The sequence below is a fragment of the Rhinatrema bivittatum genome, chromosome 8 (assembly GCF_901001135.1).
Source record: "Rhinatrema bivittatum chromosome 8, aRhiBiv1.1, whole genome shotgun sequence".
Taxonomy (NCBI): domain Eukaryota; kingdom Metazoa; phylum Chordata; class Amphibia; order Gymnophiona; family Rhinatrematidae; genus Rhinatrema; species Rhinatrema bivittatum.
In genome coordinates, this window is record NC_042622.1 from 235,957,613 (window position 1) to 235,979,339 (window position 21,727).

The 21,727-nt window shown below is 48.6% G+C and overlaps 1 protein-coding gene across 1 annotated transcript in view; it reads right to left on the minus strand.

The window, feature by feature from the left end:
• Positions 1-21,727, minus strand: part of USE1 (unconventional SNARE in the ER 1) — an 86,039-nt gene that overhangs the window by 18,252 nt on the left and 46,060 nt on the right. The window contains exon 6 of the mRNA XM_029614145.1: positions 12,569-12,599. Coding sequence (XP_029470005.1) covers positions 12,569-12,599 — 31 coding nt within the window. The remainder of the gene's footprint in view (positions 1-12,568; positions 12,600-21,727) is intronic.

Sequence of the window (21,727 nt, forward strand, 5' to 3'; positions counted from 1 at the left end):
GATGACTCATACTCTCTCATTGCCAGTCAAAATCTCATTGCAGGGTTTTGAATTGTGGCAGAGCCGTGGGCACTCTAGATGGCCTAGACTGCCTCTGTCGGGCTTTGGAGACAGGCCTCTGAGCCCTGGACCTCTATGCGGGTGGGTAATACTTGTGAGGCCGATAGTAAGGCCTTCTTGGGTATTGCTGTGAAGGCTTCCTGGTAGGCTGTGTGTCAGAAGTGCTAGCCAACAATTGCTGAAGGGTTTCTTGGTAATCCTTCAGCTGAGCTACAGCCTCCTTAAATCCTGTCCCTAAACAGGTTCTCACCTGTACAAGGCAAGTTGGCAAGATGGTCTTGTACCTAAAGGCGTAGGTCGGTGGCTCGTAGCCAAGCCTTCTGACGGGCCCCAATGCCTGCTGCAGCAGATCTCATGGCTAACGACTTCATAAGCTGAGTGGGCTTCGTGTTTATCACATTCCAGACCAAGCTGGATGATGGCCTGAAAATCCTCCTGGAATTGTTGAGGCAGGCGCTCACTGAAAGCAGAGTTGCTTACCTATAACAGGTGTTCTCCCAGGACAGCAGGATGTTAGTCCTCACATATGGGTGACATCATCAGATGGAGCCCTGTCATGGAATACTTTTGTCAAAGTTTCTAGAACTTTGACTGGCACACTGAGCATGCCCAGCATGCCACAACCCTATGGCCCAGGGGTCCCATTTCAGTCTCGTTTGTAGCAAAAGTACGAGCGAAAAATAAAATAAGAAAACGGTATCTAACCCAACTCAGCGGGGTGGCGGGTGGGTTTCGTGAGGACTAATATCCTGCTGTCCTGGGAGAATACCTGTAACAGGTAAGCAACTCTGCTTTCTCCCAGGACAAGCAGGATGGTAGTCCTCACATGTGGGTGAATAGCAAGCTACAGGCAGAGTCATACGAATGAGGCCAAGCAGCACCGAACATGTGCAACAGGCACAACAACTGGGGTGCTGTTGGCAAGGATGAGGCAGCCTGAAATTCACAGCAGGTTGAAGTAGGACGAGTTGGGTTTCTACACTGGGAATAAGTTCCTTAGGACAGACTAGCCAAAGACAGAGTCTTGCTATCCAGCCTCGTCTAGACAATAGTGAGCTGCGAAGGTGTGGAGAGAGCTCCATGTCGCAGCCCTGCAAATGTCGGCAATTGGTACTGAATGGTTGTGTGCTACTATGTTGTCATTGCCCTGAGTGCGCTTTCATTCGTCCCTGAAGTGGAAGGCCTGCTTGTTGGTAGCAGAATTCAATACAATCTCTTGGAGAGAGTTTGCTTGCCCACCACAACTCCAAGTTTGTTTTTATCAAAAGAAACAAAAAGTGTTGGGTGAGCTTCCTGTGGGTAGTAGTGTGGTCTAAATAAAATGCTAGCGCACGCTTACAGTCCAAGGTGTGTAAAGCTTGCTCACCTGGATGAGCGTGAGGCCTTGGAAAGAATGTGGGCAAATCTATGGACTGATTTAAGTGAAAATCAGTTATCACCTTAGGAAGGAATTTAGGGTGAGTTTGGAGAACCACCTGGTCATAGAGGAACCTTGTGTAAGGTGAGTAGGTCACAAGGGCCTGTAACTCACTTACCCTGCGAGCAGATGTGATTGCTACTAGGAAAATTAACTTTCCATGTAAGATATCGAAGTTCGCAGGAGTGCAGTGGCTCAAAAGGAGAACGCATGAGCCGTGCAAGTACCACGTTGAGGTCCCATGCCACAACCAGTGGTTGTAGAGGTGGCTTAAGCTGTATGAAGCTTCTCATAAATCTATTCACCAGGGGTTGAGCTGTTATGGGCGCATCCCCTATTCCTTGATGGTAAGCAGAGATGGCACTGAGGTGTTCTCGTATGGAGGAAGTCTGTAGTCCAGATTCCGAGAGGTGCCAGAGATAATCCAAAAGTGCTGGTGTGGGGCAAGAAAAGGGGTTAATGTCCTTGTGTGCAGCACCCTGTAAACCTTTTCCATTTACAGCGGTAAGATTTCCGCATGGAAGGCTTACACAAAGCTACAAGGACTTAAGATACGCTAGTAGAAAGGTTGAGGGGTTGTAGTATCAACTTTTCAACATCCATACCGTCAGAGATAGGGTCTGGAGATTTGGATGGCGTAACTTGCTGTGATTCTGTGTTATGAGGTTGGGCACTGTGCCCAGGCGAATGGGTTCCTGGACAGAGGTCAAGAAATATGGGAAACCAGACTTGGCGTGGCCAATATGGGGTTATGAGTATCATTAAGACTCAGTCCTGTTGTAGCTTCACGAGAGTCTTGCTGATTAGCGGAATCGGAGGGTACGCATACCGCAGGGCCTATGTTCCAGGGTCGGGCGAAGGCATCCATGGTTGGTGCTCTTCGGTCCCTGTGTAGGGAGCAGTAGTTTTCTACTTTGCAGTTCTGTTCGTACGCAAAGAGGTTGATTGTCGGTTGACCTCATTGGTGGAAGATTCTGCTCGCAACAGAGGGATCCAGAGACTACTCGTGGGGCTGGAAACTTCGGCTGAGGCGGTCCGCTACTGCATTCTGTGTCCCTGCCAGATAAGTGGCTCACAGTTGTATTGAGTGCGACAGGGCCCAGGCCCAAATCTGTGCCGCCTCTTGGCAGAGCAGCTAAGATCCCGTGCCCCCCTGTTTGTTCAGGTACCACATTGCAACTTGGCTGTCTGTTTAAATCAAGACTATCTTGTTGGATAGGCAGTCCCTGACTGCATAAAGGGTGTACCGCATCACCCGAAGCTCCAGGAAGTTGATCTGACAAATCACTTCGGTTTTTGTCCAAGTCCCTTGGGTTTGAAGGCCTTAGACATGGGTTTCCCAACCTAGGTTGGAGGCGTCCATGGTTAAGGTCACCTGGAAGAGCTGGTTGTTGGAAGGGTAGGCCTGTTTGTAAGTTGGCCTTGTGTGTCCACCAAATAAGGGACAAACGAAGTTGACTTGTTATGTGGACAAGGGACGTAAGCAGCTGAGTGGCTTGATGCCATAAAGACTTTAAAGTTTGTGTCAGTCTCATGGCTAAGCGTGCCATTGGGGTGACATGGACTGTTGATGCCATGTGGCCAAGCAACTTGAGAAGTTGGTGAGCTGAGGCTGTTTTTAAGTGCAGATAGAGCTGGCGAGGCTGGACAGCATGGTTGCACGGTCGTAAGAACCGTTTGGCTACTGTGAAGTCTAGGTCTGCTCCTATAAAGGAGAGATGATGAGACTGAGTCAAGTGGTATTTCGGGTAGTTGATCAGACATCCCCAGTGATGCAGGAGCCGTATAGTGAGATCGAGGGAGTCGAGGGCCCCTTGTCTGGACTGGCTTTTTAATGAGCCAGTCATCCAGATATGGAAAGACGTGTAACGCTCTTGAAGCATAGATGTGCAGCCACTACTGCCAGGCACTTCGTGAACACTTGGGACGCCGAGGCGAGGCTGAATGGCAGTACTCTGTATTGATAATGCCTGTGACCCACCACGAAATGGAAGGTTCTTACGATGAGGAGGGAAGATTGCAATATGGGCATATGCAGTAGAGCCAATCCCTTTGATGTAGCAGAGGTAGCATGGTGCCCAGGGACACCATCCTGAACCGTTCCTTGCAAAGAAATGTGTTTAAGGCATGGAGAGGTCCAGAATAGCCCGGAGGCCGCCGGTCTTTTTTGGAATTAGGAAATATCTGGAGTAGAATCCTTTCCCCTGCTGGGTCAAGGGAACCGGTTGGATGGCACTGGCATACAGAAGGGTTGAGAGTTCTGACTCGAGATGTGGTGTGTGATCGTCCTGGCTCCACATTAGACTGGGTGGGGAGTCCGGGGGTATAGTTGAAAAATTTAGACGGTAGCCGTGCGCTCTAGGTGTCCTCGCTTGGCATGAACTTCCTCTCCGAGGGGCTCGAGCATGGGACGCGGGAGGATAATACCTACGTGGTCTATAAAATTGTTTCCTGGTGTCCCTGCGCAGAGCCCTGCGGGCTATGGAGGGTGCCTCTGAGGTGACAGTTGAAAGTTGACGCAGGGTCTCATGATGGTCTTTTAACTGGGCCAATGCATCTTGGATCTTATCCCCAAATAGGTTTTCTCCTGTACAGGGGAGATCTGCAAGTTTATTTATTTAAGGCTTTTCTATACCGAATTTCTTGATGCAGATCAAATCAACTCGGTTTACATCGAACAAAGATTTTAACAATAACATAACATAGCCAATAAACATATTACAAGAGGCAGATATTGGCAGAGTCAAAAAGTTACATTATAACAAGGGCGAGCAACTGGGGATTGGGAAAAGAGAGGGGGAAAACAAGAGTATAGAACAACAGGATACTTTATACAATGAGTGAGGGTGGCTAGAATAGCCAATCTCTAAGGATACTTTTTAAGATTAAGACATCTATGCGATTTGATGAGTGATTATGTGGAGCGTAATGAGAACAGAACATTAAAAGATCAGTGATGTAAATTTGGTCTAGGCGCACGGAAAGGCTCGGCCGAACAGCCATGTTTTGAGTTTCTTTTTAAAGGTCTGAAGGCAGGTTTCCTGTCGGAGGTCAGAGGGCAAGGCATTCCAAATGGAGGGGCCTGCTGTTGAGAAAGCCCGCTCTCTGAAGTTTAATCTGTGTACCATTTTATTCGGGGGGATGTATAGTGATCCCTTATAAGCGTCCCTTGTCGGTCTGATCGTAGTGTGTAGTTTGAGCGGTTGTATCAGGTCAAGAGGGGTCTGATGGTATATGCATTTGTGGATAATTGTGAGTGATTTGTGGAGTATTCTGAAGTTGACTGGGAGCCAGTGTAGAACTTTTAAAATAGGTGTGATGTGCTCTCTCCGATTGGTGTTAGTATTCTTGCTGCCGCATTTTGAAGCAATTGGAGGGGTTTTGTAGTAGCAGCAGGCAGACCTTGCAGTATAGAATTGAAATAATCGACCTTGGAGAAAAGGATGGCTTGGAGAACAGTTCTAAAGTCATGGTGGTATAGTAGGGGTTTAAGTTTTTTGAGCACCTGTAATTTATAAAAGCACTCCTTGGTAGTATGGCTTACAAATTTCTTTAAGCTCAAGTGACTATCAATGATGACTCCGAGGTCTCTAGTGTGTGAAGTTTGGATATTAGCGCACATCTGTTGTTGGGGATGACTGATTTCTGGAGTGATAAGCAGAAGTTCTGTCTTGGTGGTGTTAAGCACCAGGTTGAGATCTGTAAGGTGGAGGTTGATAGTTTGTAAGTGAGAATCCCATAACTTGATTGCGGAGTCCAAAGAGCCAGTGATGGGGATCAGAATTTGAACATCATCTGGACTTTAAGTTTGTCCTGCACCTCCGGGCGTAAGTCTGAGGCCTTGAGCCAGGTCCAACTGCTAGCACTAATGCATCTTGATGCCGTCTCAAGAGTCGTAAGCAGCTCTGACCTCGTGTTTATCTGCTTCCAATCCTTTTTGTAGGATGGAGGTCAAGGTCTCTTGCTGTTGTGGTAAGTCTCTGCAAATTCTTGGACTTGTTTCCAGAGATTTCTGTTATATTGGATCATGTATCACTGTCTGCGATGTTCCTGGTGAGGCACCTCAGAGGTCGATGGACCTCTCCAGTCGGAGCCACTTGAGCTGGAGTCGATGGAGCAGAGCGTTTTGATGCAAACAAATGCTCCATCTTGTTCAGTTGAGCGTGCCGGCCTTTGGGGGTCATTTGTGCATGACTGGGGCAATGACGGATATCGTGCGAGGGGCCTAAGCACAAAACGCAAACATTATGCAGGTCCTTTATGGACGCGGGTCCTCGGACACAAGGGACATTTCCTAAACCCGGTCGCCATACCGAAAAATGGAGGGCGCGCGGTCGGTGACAGTCTGGCACAGAGGTGTTAAGCCGCCAGGAACCGACCGCAAAATTAAGGGAAAACACTTACCGAGCGTCGGAAGGAACGGTGCGCAATGGAAGACACTGGTGAGGGATTTTTAAGAAGTTAAACTTCAAATATTTCTGTTAGGAAAGTTGTGAGAAATTTCTCTCAGAGCTCCTAAACCGCGAGGCAATTGCTGCGTGGAAAAAAAAAAAAAGAGAGAGACTGAGTGGGATACCTGGTGGCCACAGGGTTAGTGGCATGCTGGGTATGCTCAGTGTGCCAGTCAAAGTTCTAGAAACTTTAACAAAAAGTATTCCGTGACAGGGCTCCATCTGATGATGTCACCCATATGTGAGGACTACCATCCTGCTTGTCCTGGGAGAACTCCAGGGCCTGTTTCCACAGATACCGGGAATATTGCCCCATATAAAGCTGGTAGCAAGCTATACGGGCAATGAGCATGGCACACTGGAACACTTGGCAGCCCAACGCATCTAGGGCTTTATGTTCTCACCCTGGCAGAGCAGAGGCATGGGTATGAACCCTCAGCCTTTTTCAGGGCCAACTCTACCACTATCGACTGATAGGGGAATTAATTGACATCAGTCGAAGCCAGGCGATGGCTGGACCAGGTACACTGCATCCGTTTTCCTATTAACTGGTGATAGAGATGGGATGCTCCCACAGGCGGTGGACCAATTCTTTGAAAATGTCATGGACTGTACCGCCACCACCTCCTTCAGGGCATTCATGAACTGCAGGATCTCAAGCATCTTGTGCCTGGAGTCCTGTTCTGTCAATACTCGGGGGAAGACTGCCGTCATTCCTCCAGGGAAGGTGGCTCAGAAGCAGATCCTCCGATTCTTCTGAGGAGGATACAAACGCCTCACCCTCCCAGGGGTCATAGAGGGCATCACCTTCACTGTGATCCTCTGGGGATGCAGGGCCCTGAAGGCCCATCAGTGTGTGCGGTCTGGTCCTTGAAGGCACTGGAGGGCCTCTTGTTCTCAAAGGAGACAAAGGATCCGATGGAGGTGGTGGAATCGGGGGGGGGGGGGGGGGGGGGGGGGGGAGACCAAGGGAACTGGTGGAATCGACCCAGAGGGCCCTGGGAGACCTAGACGGTAAGGTGGCACTTTGGGTCTCTGACCTGTCATCGTGCCCAATGGCCCTTCCTCCTCAGAGGAGTCACTCACTCGTATGGGGGCCTGTGGTGATGGCAGCAGTGCACCCAGAGGCCGTTGAAGGTCTTGGGGCACTGGCGCCAGATGCATGGGTAGTATACAGAGCAGCATGTCAAGCCACTCCAGCAACAGTGCAAGTATCGGTGGAGCAGGTCTTGTTGCGGAGGCAATACCTGGATGCTCGAGGCCCTGCAGGGCCCGGCCTTCCGCCAGCCACACACCCTCTTCACCTCCTCCTCAAAAGCCTGCGAGGGGAAAATGGGCTGAGGAGTAGGCAGAGTCAGTGCATCCCCTGGCTGAAGGGGAACAGAGCTCTCCACCAGTGCCGGTGGAGGTCACCTAGAGGCTTCAATGGGGTCAGAGGGAATGGCCTCCACCCTTGACCGCTTCGTGATGATAATGTGTGTGCCTGAAGTCTGAAATCAACACAGAGATTCTGGCTTAGGCCAAGCTGCAAAGGAGTCTGGGTAACAAATTCTGGCCATGAGGACCTCAGATTGACCCTAGCTTGAATAGACTCTGGGAGAAATCTGGACTGCATTTGGAGCTGTTCAATATGATGGAGGGTCATGAGATCACAAAGAGCACATGGACAAGGTTACATTCTTAGAGGATACTGTCTCGACTTGAGGGGCCCCAGTGAAATCAGAGAGTCTTGGAGATTTCCCTGAAGATGAAAGACTGACAGGTCAAAGAACTAACAGAAGATTGACAGTAAGCGGAAGGCACGTGGGTCTCAACTAGGCCTTAATTGGGCCTCAAGGCGGGAGTTGGGACAGGGCAACTTAGATTCAACTTATCTTGTTTAACACAAGACTTGTGATACGTGATACTCCCATTCATGGATTCCTATTAGGGATTATTGTATGTTTTACCTATAAAAAGCCAGCACTCACTGACATACGGTAAGACCCACAGGAATAGCTCTGTATATATGGAACTACTACTCTGTGTCTTCCAGAGGTCCCAGGATTGCTTTTTTTTTTATATGCAATAATAAACTTAAATTTGTTTCTACTAAATTTGGTATGGTACCTCTATATTCATGGGGCAGCACCTTTAAGCCTATTTTAAAACTCAACAGTGGGAGGCACCAAAGTCGATGCCCTCTCACGATCTGGTTTGGAAGAAGAAATGATCAATGCCGGTGCTTCTTGGACCTTTCCCGATGATCACCGTGGTCCTTGCCCGATGCAGACGCTGAGAAGCCCGATCGAGACGACAGGGACAATGGACAGTTCCCTGCACCAAGCTCGGGACCCAGTAGGGCCAGGGCAGAAAAACCCGACAGAACCAGGTGTTCCTTACCGAGTGGGGTGGAGGTTCCCGATGCCGAAGACAGCGCCGACCCGAAGAGTTTCTCCATTTTATTGAGATGGGACAGACAACCCTTAGGGGTCATCTGGGCACAGAGGTTGTAGATGCAGACATCATGGGAATCCCCCAGGCAGAGGGCACAGACCTTGTGGGGGTCTGTGATGGACATAGACAGAGGGCATCGGCAGAAGCCGGTAGATGCCATAGGAAAAAAGAGCTCAGCGTGCGGTCGAGGGTTGGTGGGTACCGGGAGGAGACACCATTGGTGATCAACCGCAAAGACCTCAAAACTTACCGAAGACAGAGAAGGGCGAAGGACCCTACGCAACGCGTGAAAGCAAAGAAAAAGCACTTTGCAGTAGCAAATTATAAAAAAAAAACAAAAAACCGCGAGCTCCAAAACCATAAGGTGACAGTTCCACAGAAAAGAAGAGACTGAAGGAGGACCCGCATGGATGCATGATTAGCGGCATGCTGGGCATGCTCAGTGTGCCTGTCAAATTTTCTATTCCGGGCTCCATTCGATGATGTAACCCATGTGTGAGGACTATCATCCTACTTGTCCTTGGAGAATATTTCTTCATGGAGAGGGTGGAGGTGGCCTGGAATGCCCTTCCGGAGGAGGAGGTGAAGAAGAAAAAACAAAGAATTCAAAGGAGCATACTCTAAACACCGTGGATCTCTACAGGGTAGAGGACCGAAATGAGATAAGCATGCAGGGAGGTAACTTGCTGGTACGGCAGTTGCTGCCCTTAGCAGGAGGCATGGAGATTACTACCCTTAACCAATATGTTTGAGGCTTTTAATACAACTGCAACATTGCTCCCCGCTTAGACAGCAGAGGAAAAAGAGGAACTAGATGCAGACGACAACTGAGAGCCCTGACTTCCATTGTCTGGGATTCTGATACGCAGACATAAGGGAAAAAGCACAGGACTGCTTCTACGGCCAAGTTCTAAAGAAAACAAAGAAAGCGTGCATGGAGGTAACTTTCTGGTGTGGCAGTTACTATCCTTAACCAATAAGCCTCAATATGTTTGATGCAATTCCAACATTGCTCTCTGCTTCAACGACGGGGGAGAAGCATTGGATTCAGATAGCAACCATCGAGGGCCCTGACTTCTATAGTCTGGGGAACTAACAAGCATGGGGTAACCTGCACGGAGCAGCACTTACTACCCCTTAACAGAAAGCATGGGATTGATGTGCAGACATTAAGGGAAAAAAAAAAAAAAGGACTGCTTCTTTGGCTAAATCCATAAGCAAAACATGTCAAGCAGCACTGACTGATACATGAAGGTAACCTGCATGGTGCGGCAGATACTACCATGGGAAGCTTGCTGGGCAGACTGGATGAACTACTGGTCCTTTCCTGCCATCATTTCTATGTTATGTTACTCTCTCTCCCATACATTCTCATATGCTCTCTCTCAAGGAGCGCAGGGAGCAGCAGCTTCCTCCTTGGATCCAAGCAGCATCAGCCTTGGCCTCACGCAGCAACGTTCTCTCTTTGGCCATGCAGCCTGAGCCCAATGCAGCAGCACTCTCTCTTTGGCTTTGCGGCTCACGCTTGATACGAGAACCTTCTTTCTTCAGCCATGTAGCTCAGGCTCACTCATTAGCCGCCTTTTTTCAGCTGCATGGTTTGGGCCCGACGCAGCACCTTCTCTTGGGTCACACAGCCCGGGCCCAATGTGGCAATCTTTGGCTGCAGGACCCAGGTCTACTCAGCAGCCTTCTCTCTTCAGCCTAGGCCTGAAGCAGCAGCCTCCCCTCAAATTCCACTATGGCTTGGGATTTAAAAAAAAAAAAAAAAAAAAAAAAAAAAGTGCAGGGCTGCTGAGAGTCAGGGCATGGGCCCCATGGGCCTGGTACTAAAGATGCTTCCTGCTGGATAGGAGGCTCAACCCCACGGTCTGGACTGATCCGGGTACATACAGGGAAAAGAAAATTGGTTCTTACCTGCTAATTTTCGTTCCTGTAGTACCACGGATCAATCGTCTGGAGACCCGAGCGGTACATCTGGCACTCAAGACCTTCCTGCCCTTGATTCGTCGCAAAGCGGTGTGAGTCCTTTCTGACAACGCCACCACAGTAGCTTACATCAATCACCAGGGCGGCACCAGGAGTCGTCTGGTGGCCCTGGAAGCCAGCAAGCTGTTCTCTTGGGCGGAGCGCCATCTGGATCGACTGGCTGCCTCCCACATTGCGGGGAAGGAGAATGTTCAGGCCGACTTCCTAAGTAGTCAGCACCTAGTCCCCGGAGCGTGTTGTCCAAAGAGGAGATGGATCTGGTTGTGCACACGTGGGGAGCCCCCCACTTAGACCTGATGGCCACCCTAAAGAATGCGAAGGCTCCCAGATTCTTTAGCCGCAAACGGGAGCACTGCTCGGAAGAGGTGGATGCCCTGGTTCTTCCCTGGCCTCATGAAGTTCTTCTCTACGTGTTCTCACTTTGGCCTCTGGTGGGAAAGGTACTCAGAAGGATAGAACTCCACAGGGGGCAGGTCATTCACGTGGCGCCAGAGTGGCCTCGGAGACCGTGGTATGCGGATCTGGTGAACCTTGTGACTGACTGTCCTCTTCGCCTTGGTCACCTCCCAAACCTGCTCCGCCAAGGTCCAGTATTTTTTGATCAGGCAGATCACTTTTGTCTAACGGCCTGGCTTTTGAGAGACGGCATCTGAGGAAGAAGGGGTAAAAGGAGGAGGTTATATCCACTCTGTCGTGGGCCTGTAAGACTTCAACCTCTCTTGCGTACATTTGGGTATGGAGCGTGTTTGAGAGTGTGTGTGCCGCGTCTGGCGTATCGGCGCGTAAGGCTCTGGTGTCCCAGGTCCTCTCCTTCTTGCAGAATGGCCTCTCCAAGGGTTTGTCTTTCAGTTCCTTGCGAGTACAGGTTTCGGCTCTTGGTTCCTTCTTAGGAGGCATCGATGGTTACGCGGTGGCGGCCCATCCGGATGTCATTCGATTCCTCAAAGGGGCCAAGCATTTGAACCCACTTGTCCGGGCTACTTATCCTTCGTGGAGCCTTAACTTGGTGCTTCGAGTCCTTTGCGAGGCACCCTTCGAACCCCTCCAGCGGGCCACGCTTAATGATCTAACCCTTAAGATGGTATTTCTAGTCTCTGTTTGCTAGGCCAGGAGAGTGTCCGAGCTCCAAGCCTAGTCTTGTAGGGAGCCTTTTCTTTGCTTCTCTGATTCTGGCGTTTCCCTTAAAACAGTACCTTTCTTTTTACCAAAGGTCCTCGTTTCACGTCAATCAGTGGAGCTTCCTGCTTTTTCTCCAGAAGACATTGCGAGCACGCCTGGCAGTGACCTACAGCGCCTTGATGTTAAGAGAGTACTACTGCAATATTTACAGGTTACAAACGAATTTCGAGTCTCTGATCATCTTTTTGTCTTATGGAGCGGCCCCAATAAGGGAAACAAGGCTTCCAAGGCTACAATTGCTCGTTGGCTAAAGGAAGTGATTGCGTCGGCTTATATCTGTCAAGGTCGGCCGGTTCCGGAAGGTTTAAAGGCCCATTCTTTGCATTCACAGGCTACCTCTTGGGCGGAGAGCCAGTTGGTGTCTCTGCAAGAAATCTGCAGGGCAGCTGCTTGGAAGTCTCTGCATACTTTTGCTCGTCATTATCACATCGATGTACAAGCGCCAGTGTTTGGCTCCTTTGGAAGGCAGGTGCTTTGAGCGGGACTGTCTCGGTCCCACCCTACTTAGGGAAGCTTTGGTACATCCCACTGTCTGGACTGATCTGGGTCTCAGCAAGACAGGGGAATAAAACTTTCCTGCCAAAAGCTTCTCGGGTATAGACAGCCAGCAAGGGGGAGTGATTGGACCACCAGTATCACCCCAAAAGGTCACCAGGAAATGGGGAGCCTAGGCTGACGAAACAAGGGGCAAAGCCTCCCTAGGCCCCAGCAAAGCATGGAAACAGAACTATCTCCAAGGAAGAAACAGACATCTTTCAACAATTTTCTTTTTTTTAAATATCAAAACGAATACTTGCTTGATCCTGCTAATAAAAGGTACAAAAACCCCAAAGGGAGAAGAAGTTAGGAGAAGGGGAACTGCAGGTTCAGCTGCCTGCATCTGCTGGAGACAGACAAATACTGGAGGGAAGCAGGGTAGGCTCTGTCCTGATATAGGATACCCTTTCAGTTTTGGTCTGTCTCCACCTGCTGGACAGGAGGCTCAACCACAGTCTGGACTGATCCGGGTACGTACAGGGAATAAAATGTTACTTACTTTCTTTTTCGTAGATTTTGGTCTCCAGAGTCTGGAAAGAAAAATAAGTTTTAGAAGCAGTAAATCTGTGTCATCACCCTACAAACAGCAAGAATGGAGCACAAAATCCAACTACCCACCTCAAAACGATACGGAGCATTTTCCCAAACCAGAGTCCCCTGTTTCTTTTAAAACAGAAGCAATTTAACAAATTTCCCTTTAAAAAAAAAAAATAAAGTTGGCAGCCTTTTTAGAAGCTAATATTGTAAAGTCAGATGCTATCCAATATTAACTTCTAAAACAAGATGGGAGCTCGCTACTTTAAAAAGCTGATGAATGGTTGGTGAATTTCCTTTGAGAACAGTTACAGCTGTGCCAATCTTGGTTTTCAACGTCTGTTTCCAGCTTTCCAACTTTTTTGCAGGTCTTATTTGTGAAATGAAAGGAGGAGAAATTACTACTTACCTGATAATTTCATTTTCCTTAGTATAGACAGACTCAGGACCACTAGGTTATGCACATCTGCCAGCAGATGGAGCAAGCTGATGTCACAGTATATATATATTCCTGCAGTGACATCAGCCTGCCAGTATTCTCTTCAAAAGCAACTGTGAATGGACTAGCAAAAAAGATTAAACAGTCAACCATTACTGCACTCAACCAACAGGAAACACTGAACTTGGGTAATGAATGTATGTACCCCAATCTAGGGACTGGATAAACACTTACCTGTAATCCCCTGGAACACATGGCTTCACAGGAGAACCAGTAGATCGATCATTCGGCAGCCAAGGGTGAGAAGTTGAGTCCATCTGTCTACATTAAGGAAAACAAAATTGTCAGAAAAGTAGTAATTTCTCCTTTCCTAGCGTGTAGACAGATGGACTCAGGACCAGTGGGATGTGCCCAAGCTACTCCCGACTAGGGTGGAAGGCGGCCCATGGTCCAGGTAACACCACACGTGCAAAGGCTGTGTCCTCCTGGGCCTGCAAATACCTGGAAAAAGTGTGTAAGGAGGACAGTGTCTCAGCTCGGCAAATGTCGACACAAGACAACTATCTAACCTCTGCCCATGACACTGCCTGAGCCCTAGCGGATGAGCCCTAACCTGAGTAGGCAACAGCTTTTCAGCCTCCACATATGTGGCCGTGACTACCTCCTTAATCCAGCGAGCTATTGTAGCCTGAGAAGCTGGTTCGCCCTGCTTCCTTCCACCATGAAGGCCAAGTAGGTGATCAGTCTTCCGAAAAGATTTAGAAACCTCCAAATACTGCACGACATGTAACTGGACATCCACTGGACACAACAGGCGATACTCTTCTGCATCTTTCCCCTCATCCAATGACGGCAAGGAAATGGACTGATTCAAGTGAAAATCTGCGACCACTTTAGGCAAGAAAGAGGGAACAATAAGTAGTTGAATCGCTCCTGGAGTCACCAGAAGGAACGGCTTTCAGCAAGACAAGGCCTGCAGCTCAGAAATTTGGCGCACAGAACATATTGCCACCAGGAACACTGTCTTCAAGGTCAATAGCTGCAAGGAAAGGCTACATAGTGGTCAAAACATGGGATACACCAAGAAATCCAAACACCAGGTTAAGACTACACAAGGGAACTGGTAACTGTAAGGGAGGACAAAGATGATTCACTCCCTTCAAGAAATGAGCCACATCAGGATAAGACAATAAGGATTCACCATTGACCTGGCCTCTGAAACATGCAAAAGCCGCAATCTGTACCTTCACGGAATTAAAGGGCCAACCCCTTATTTAATCCAGCCTGAAAAAATTCCAAAATGAGCAGGATCTTCACTGAATGAGGAAGAACACCTCGATCCTCACACCAAGTCTCAAAACACTTGCCAAACCTGCACATATGTGAAGGAAGTGGAGAACTTCCGAGCACATAGCAAGGTGGCAATCACTGCAAAAGAATAACCACGCTTCAACAAGCAAACCCTTTCAAGGGCCATACCATAAGGCAAAATTGAGTTGGACACATTCCTGCTGCAACAGATTCTTATGTGGCGGTAGAAGAAGGGGAGACTCTATGAGTCTCCGCAGATCCGCATACCATGGGTCTTTTGGGCCAATCCGGTGCCACCAGAAGCACCATCCCCCTGTGGCCTTTGATCCTGCAAATTATTCTGCCCAACAGGGTCCATGGGGGAAAGGCATATAGTAGCTGGTCTTCCAGCCACACTTGTACGAGAGCATTGATAACCAAGGACTTCAGATCTCTCCTGCAACTGAAGAATCGAGGAACCTTTGTATTATGAGAAGTTACCAGTAGGTCTAGGAACGGAATGCCCCAGTGATTCACTATCAGCTGAAACGCCTCGTCCGAAGACACCCATTTTCCTACATTTAGACTCTCCCGGCTGAGAAAGTCTGCTCTTACATTGTCTTTTCCTGCAATGTGAGAGGCCAAGATTGCCTGAAGATGCCCTGCCGTCCATCCCATAAGCCGGTCTATTTCCAGTGACACTTACTGGCTTTGGTTCCTCCCTGCCGATTGATGTAAAGCCACTGTCGTTGCGTTATACAACATTATTTGGTCCCCTTGACACTGCAGACTGTCGCTGAACTACAAGCAGGCCAACCGAACGGCTTCCAGGCAATTGATGTTCCAGAGTGACTCTTCTGTGTTCCAGCACCCTTGCGCAGTTAGTTCCTGATAGTGCGCTCCCCAACTCTGGAGACTTGCATCTGTCATGAGAATCAACCAGTCTGGTGACACAGGGAGGCTCTCTCTCAGATGAACCTCCTGCAATCACCACTGCAGGTGAGAGCAGATTTCCATCAGCAAGTGGAGCCGAACTGAATAGTCTTGTGACTATGGGTTCCAACAAGGCAGCAGGGCATGCTGAAGGGGATGCATATGTACCCTCGCCCACGGCACCACTTCCAGGGTTGCCGCCATCAAAGCGAGTACTTGAAGATAGGACTACACTATCAGGCAATTAGAGTTCACTAAATGACACACCTGCAACAACTTCTGAATCCAAGCTTCTGGCAGAAAACCTTTGCCCTGCCTTGTGTTGAACCAAACAGCCAGTTACTCCAATGACTGAGATGGCTGAAGACTGCACATGGCGAGGTTCACCACCCAACCAAGCTCCTGCAACAAGAAGATCACCTTGCAGGTCACCAGGCAGCTCTCTTCCAGAGACATGGCTCGAATCAGCCAGTCGTCACAATACGGGTGTACTAGGATCCCATCCTCTCTCAACTCTGCTGCTACCACCACCATAACCTTGGAAAGATTTCTGGGAGCGGTGGCTAGACCAAAAGGCATGACTCAAAACTGATAATGGCATCCTAGCACTGTGAAATGCAGAAAACATTGGTGCTACAATTGGATGGGAATATGAAAGAAGGCCTCAGACAGATCAAGGGAGGGCAGATATTCCCCAGACTGCACGGCAAATTATCTGAGTGCAAGGTTTCCATGCGAAAATGAGTCACCCGCAAATGATGGTAGATTCCTTTGAGATCAAAAATAGGACGAAAGGAGCCCTCCTTCTTGGGCACAACAAAATTAAGGAGTACCATCCCATACTTTCCTGAACCAAGTTAAGACTCCACGAGGGACAAGTAGCCTGGACCGGTGTATTCAAATGCTCAGCCCCCTTGAGGAAGCGGACGACATCCGGATGAGCCGCCACCGTGTAACCGTCAATGTTTCCTAAGAGGGAGCAAGGGCGGAAACCTGCACCCGCAAGGAGCTGAAAGACAAACCCTTGGAGAGACCGTTCTGGAGGCAGGAAAGGACCTGGGATACCGGAGCCTTACGAGCCAACACTCCCGATGTGGCACATGCATTTTCAAAAACCTTCCAGACCCGGACACAAGCGAGAGAGGTAGCCGGCTTCCAGGCCTTCAGAGTGCATATAACTTCTTCCTTATATCCCTTCTTAATCTCCACTGTTCAAAAGCCAGGTAAATCCAAATTCTACCTCCATGAAATGGAATCAATCTATTTCTCATATAGGTCTTAAAAACTACATCTCTATCTGTCGCAAATGAAAAAGACACATATAAAATAGATCTATTTGTAATGACTGTGTCTACAGTTTATTCAATTACTCCTGTTAAGTTTAAAGAGTTCTGTTCTTCGCTGTTAACTTGTATAGATGACCCCTTGGGTATTACATAATAAATCTTAGACACTGATGGAATAATAGACTGTGGAATTTTTAAGATTTCTACAAGATATTCTTTGAACATATCGTACGGTGATATCAAATCATGTTTTGGAAAATTCATTATTCTAAGATTTAAATATTTAAATGAGTTCTCCAAAACGTCTAATTTTTTTTTTTTTATCATAGATTATCTCTGAACGAGTAAACTTCTATTGCCAAACTTCCAAGTTATCTAGCCTCTTCTCTGATGAACTTTTACATCCGCATTTGACATAGAGGTTTCAATATTCCTAAATCGGTGATTTAAGTCCATTGTTATCTTCGTAAGATTTAATACTGATAACTCCAAAGCTTTTATGGCATCCCACAATGTTTCCATAGTTATTTCAACTGGTTTTGCCAAGTGTAATAAGGAAGTCTCCTGTATTCTTGATTCTGTTTTCCCCAGTGTGACAGTTTCCTTCTCCTTTCTCTTGAAAATCATTTTGCAATTTCAAGAAATCAGATGTAATTTGAAGAGGTGGAGGAGGAGTGCTTGGGGCACAAGGACTCAAGGTAGTTTTGGTCAGGGAGGACTGCAATTGCTCAATGCTTCCTCCAGCGACCAGTCCGGTTCTAATCCTGTTAAGGGGGCAAAGAAGGATGGGATATGAGGCTGAGAAGGCTCAGGAATAGGGGATGATGTAGACATCTCCCTGACTTTTGCCTTACGTTTTGTATGTGGCATTCTTATATTATAGAAATTAATCTATTACGCCGCAAGATCCTCCTTACTAGCCCTTACTCAATTTTATAAGTTGATAACTTTATAAGAGGAGGCTTCTGGGAGAGGGATACACGAATCTCGCATGTACTCACTTTTGATCTTGAGCCCTTCAGAGTATCTTGAAAAAATTTCACTTCTATCTCTTTCGGAGGCGGTTTCAATGAAACAAAACCGCGCGCGCGGCTTCAGCGACGCACCGGCGACGTGCCGCAGGGCGTCAAATCTTAAGTTCTGTAAGTCCCGCCTCCTTGATGTCAAGTATGCGGAAGTGCAGCTCCACAGCTGTTTCTCAAGTCCCAATAGGCTCCGTCAAGCGCGAGGAAATTAGTTTCAAAGTAACAAGCTCCTCTTACTCTGTCGCCTCTGGAAGTGCAATCCCTAAGGCGACAGTTCCCTTTTAAGTGGGCCGCCTCCTCCCTTAAATATTTGGGTGTCCGACTAGGATCCACAACTAGCCAGTTATATACGTTAAATTATGACCCGCTAGTACAAACCATACGTAAAGATCTAAACACCTGGCAGTGTCAGATGCATTCATGGCTGGGTAGACTCGCCATTATTAAGATGAATATCCTGCCCCGGTTTTTATATTTTTTTACTACGATACCCATTTTTTTGCCTTCTTCAATTCTAAAGAAGTGGCAGCAGATGCTCTGCAGTTACATCTGGCGCAAGAGGCCCCCAAGGGTGGCCCTGGCGACTTTATATAGAACAAAGCCTCAAGGGGGTGTTCAGTTACCTAATTTGTTGTGGTACTACCTCGCTGCACAGCTTCGGGCTCTGGTGGCCCTTCACCGCACAACTGATGTGCCGCAGTGGGTGCTGTTGGAACAGGCACTGGTGGGGAGGGTTCCCTTATCGGCACTTCCTTGGCAGCCACCTTTGACTGGGGTACAGATTCAATATATGCCTATCTCTCTCCGCACCACCCTAAAGGTATGGCTTAACTGGAAGGTTAAGTTGGTGGGGCCTGAACGGTACTCTACTTTGACACACCTTCACACGAATACTGTCTACCACCTCTCTGACAAATCACCGATTGTGCGGAGTTGGATATCGGCAGGTATCATTAAATTGGCACATGTTCAGTTTCAGGGGTCCCTGTACACTCTTGAACAGTTATGTAATCAATATAAGTTGGGTGAAGGGGACTTCTTGCACTACGCCAAACTTTACCATTTTGTTAAGCGGGGGCTACGGGGGGGCACTAAAACTGACGAGCACCCTGTTCGAGACCTATTGTAAATATGCTACTACCATCAGGGGTGTCATATCCAAGATATATGGCCTTTTTAATGGGTTACTGAAGGAGACTCCACGCCATCGCACATTATGGGAACAAGACTTTCAATGTCCTCTAGAGGATATGGAATGGGATTCTATTTATTCCCTTGCTCACAAATGCTCAGTGTCGGCCAGTTTACAGGAAAACTGCTATAAGCTGATTTACCGGTGGCACTACACACCAGAGCGTCTCCATAAGTTTCGGCCCACGATATCTGACCAATGTTGGCGGGGATGCGGACACACCGGAACCTACTATCATATCTGGTGGGCATGCCCCAAGGTAGCAACAGTGTGGCGAGAGGTTTTGGGTTGGCTCTCGGCGGTTGTACTGGAGCCGGTGAGAGCTGAACCGATGCACGCACTTCTAGGCCTACCCTTACTTGGACACAATAAAGAGAGACAGAAATTTTTGCTGCAAGTCTTTATTGCGACGCGCATGGAGATAGCCTGCCATTGGAAGGACGCCACTGCCCCCAGTTTGGCTAAAATCCAAAGCAGACTATACACATATTACCAACTTAGCAGACTTTCTGCGGTACACAGAGACCGATTGGTAGCGTTTGACAGGATGTGGGGTCATTACAACAAGTGGCTCGAGCTCCAAAGCATGTCTACATAAATGAATGTCACCGATGCTCTAGGTCCTGATCTAGTATATCTAAGCCTATCTGGATACTTTGGCCACTCTCATTCGGGGGCTGGGCCTCAGCTATAAACTTATCCACTAGAGCCCTTACTCTGGTCGCATACGTGGGATATGCCCTTTCTGTTATAGTTGTCGCTGTTTTGCCCATATGCTTGCTACCTCTCCTTCAATTTATTGGTGGTCTCACTTCATTCCTTCTCCCAGGCTAAAATCTTCCATACAACTCTTCCATCCATTACTTCCTTGCCGATATATATATTCCCAGTGTGTAAGGGGGGTGGGGGGTGGAGTACTGGGGTGGGGGGTGACTGTATAATTAAAAATTTGGTCAATTTTGGTTCGGAATGTATTGGTTCCTCTAGCAGTTTGTTGATGCTACCAAATTGCACTTACTGTTCTGTATTACACTTTCTGTTTCTGTTTTTATATGCTGATGTTTTGTGTCATTGTTTTGCACTGATTGACAATAAATTCTTTAAACACAAAAAAAGTAACAAGCTCCTCCATCCGTGATCCCTCTCACCTCCACCTCCCTGTGAAGACTGGTTTTGACACACCGCTCCTCAGCCGGAGAAGCTGGCGTCCATCTTGACAATGATCCACTGTGGCATCTGGAGGGGCACCCCCTTCAGAAGGTGGGCAGGCAAGAGCCACCATTGCATCTCGGCAATGGTAGACTCTGAGAGCGGGAGAGGCATCTGAAACTGCTCCGACACCGGTTTCCAGCGGGATAGCAAAGCTTTCTGTAATGGACGCATATGCACAAAGGCCCAAGGAACCAGATCGATAGTGGAGGCCATGGACCCCAGGACCTGAAGGTAGTCCCAGGCAGTGGGCAGAGAAAGTGAGAGAAAATTGCACACTTGCCCCCTGAGTTTGAGCGCCTAAGCATCTGGAAGGAACACTTTGCCGACTCGAGTGTCGAAATGTGCCCCCAGGAATTCCAGGATCTGGGATGGTTGAAGCTTGCTCTTGGGAAAGTTGATTATCCACCCCAGGGAGGTCAGACAAGTCAGGACCTTGTCGACCGCCAGCTTGCAGAGAGACTCCGACTTGGCCCGGATGAGTCAATCGTCCAGGTAAGGATGGACCAGAACTCCTTCTCGAAGGGAGGCCGCCACTACCACCATGACCTTGGTAAAAGTGTGCGGAGCAGTGGCGAGACCGAACGGGAGCGCCTGAAACTGGACATGTTGGCCCAGGATCTTGAACTGGAGATACCTCTGATCGTTGAGGCAAATTGGAATGTGCAAGTAAGCCTTTGTCAGGTAGAGCGATGCCAGGAATTCGCCAGAGCGAACTGCCGCTATCACAGCCCTCAGGGTTTCCATTCGAAAATGTGGAACCTTGAGAGCCTGGTTGACTCGCTTGAGATCCAAATTGGACGAAAAGAGCCTTCTTTTTTGAGAACAACAAAGTATATGGAATATTGGATGGACCCTTGTTCCTCCACCGGGACTGGAACTATGGCACCCAGTTCCAGCAGTCTGCTCAGAGGCTGGTCAACCGCAGGCCTCTTTCGACTTCCGCAAGGAGAGATTAGATGAAGGTCCGGTAGGTCTCTAGCAAATTCTAACACGTAGCCTTTTTCTATCACCTCTAGGACCCACTGATCCGTCGTAATCTTGGCCCATTCCTCGAGAAACAGGGACTGCCATCCACCTAAGTTTAGAACAGAGGAAGGGGCCGGCCGTATTTCATTGGGAAGAGACCTTTGTGGTCGGGTGTTGTTGGCTACCATCCTGGAAGGGTCGACGTCCACGAAAGGAATGAGACCAGGATTGGGATCTGGAAGCATTGCCTCTCGGAAAGGAGCCCCGTGCTCTGCTGTTATATCGACACTGACCTCTGACGCGAGTGCGGAAAGGAAAGAAGGCCTTAGACTGTTTCGGGCGGTCCTCAGGCAGCTTATGGATCTTGTTCTCGCCCAGAGATTGAATAAGCTGTTCTATGCCCTCACCAAAAAGCAACTGACCATTGAAAGGGAGAGTGCCCAACTGCGCCTTAGAAGAGGCATCCACCGCCCAATTCCTCAGCCAGAGTAGGCGCCTGGCCGAGACCATGGCTCTGGCTTGCACCCGCTGAAGATCGTAAAGGGCATCGGCCCCATATGCAATCGCGCCTTCTAACCGGTGCGCCTGCTCCGCCTCTGCAGATGGGAGGTCTTGGGTGCTGAGTAATTGTTGAACCTACCTGAGGCTTGCCTGCTGCATGAGACTGCTGCAGATTCTCGCCCGAACTCCTAAAGGACAAGACCTCAAAGATGTGCTTGAGATATAGTTCCAGTTTGTGGTCCTGAACATCCTTCAATGCCATGGCCCCTACCACCGGGAT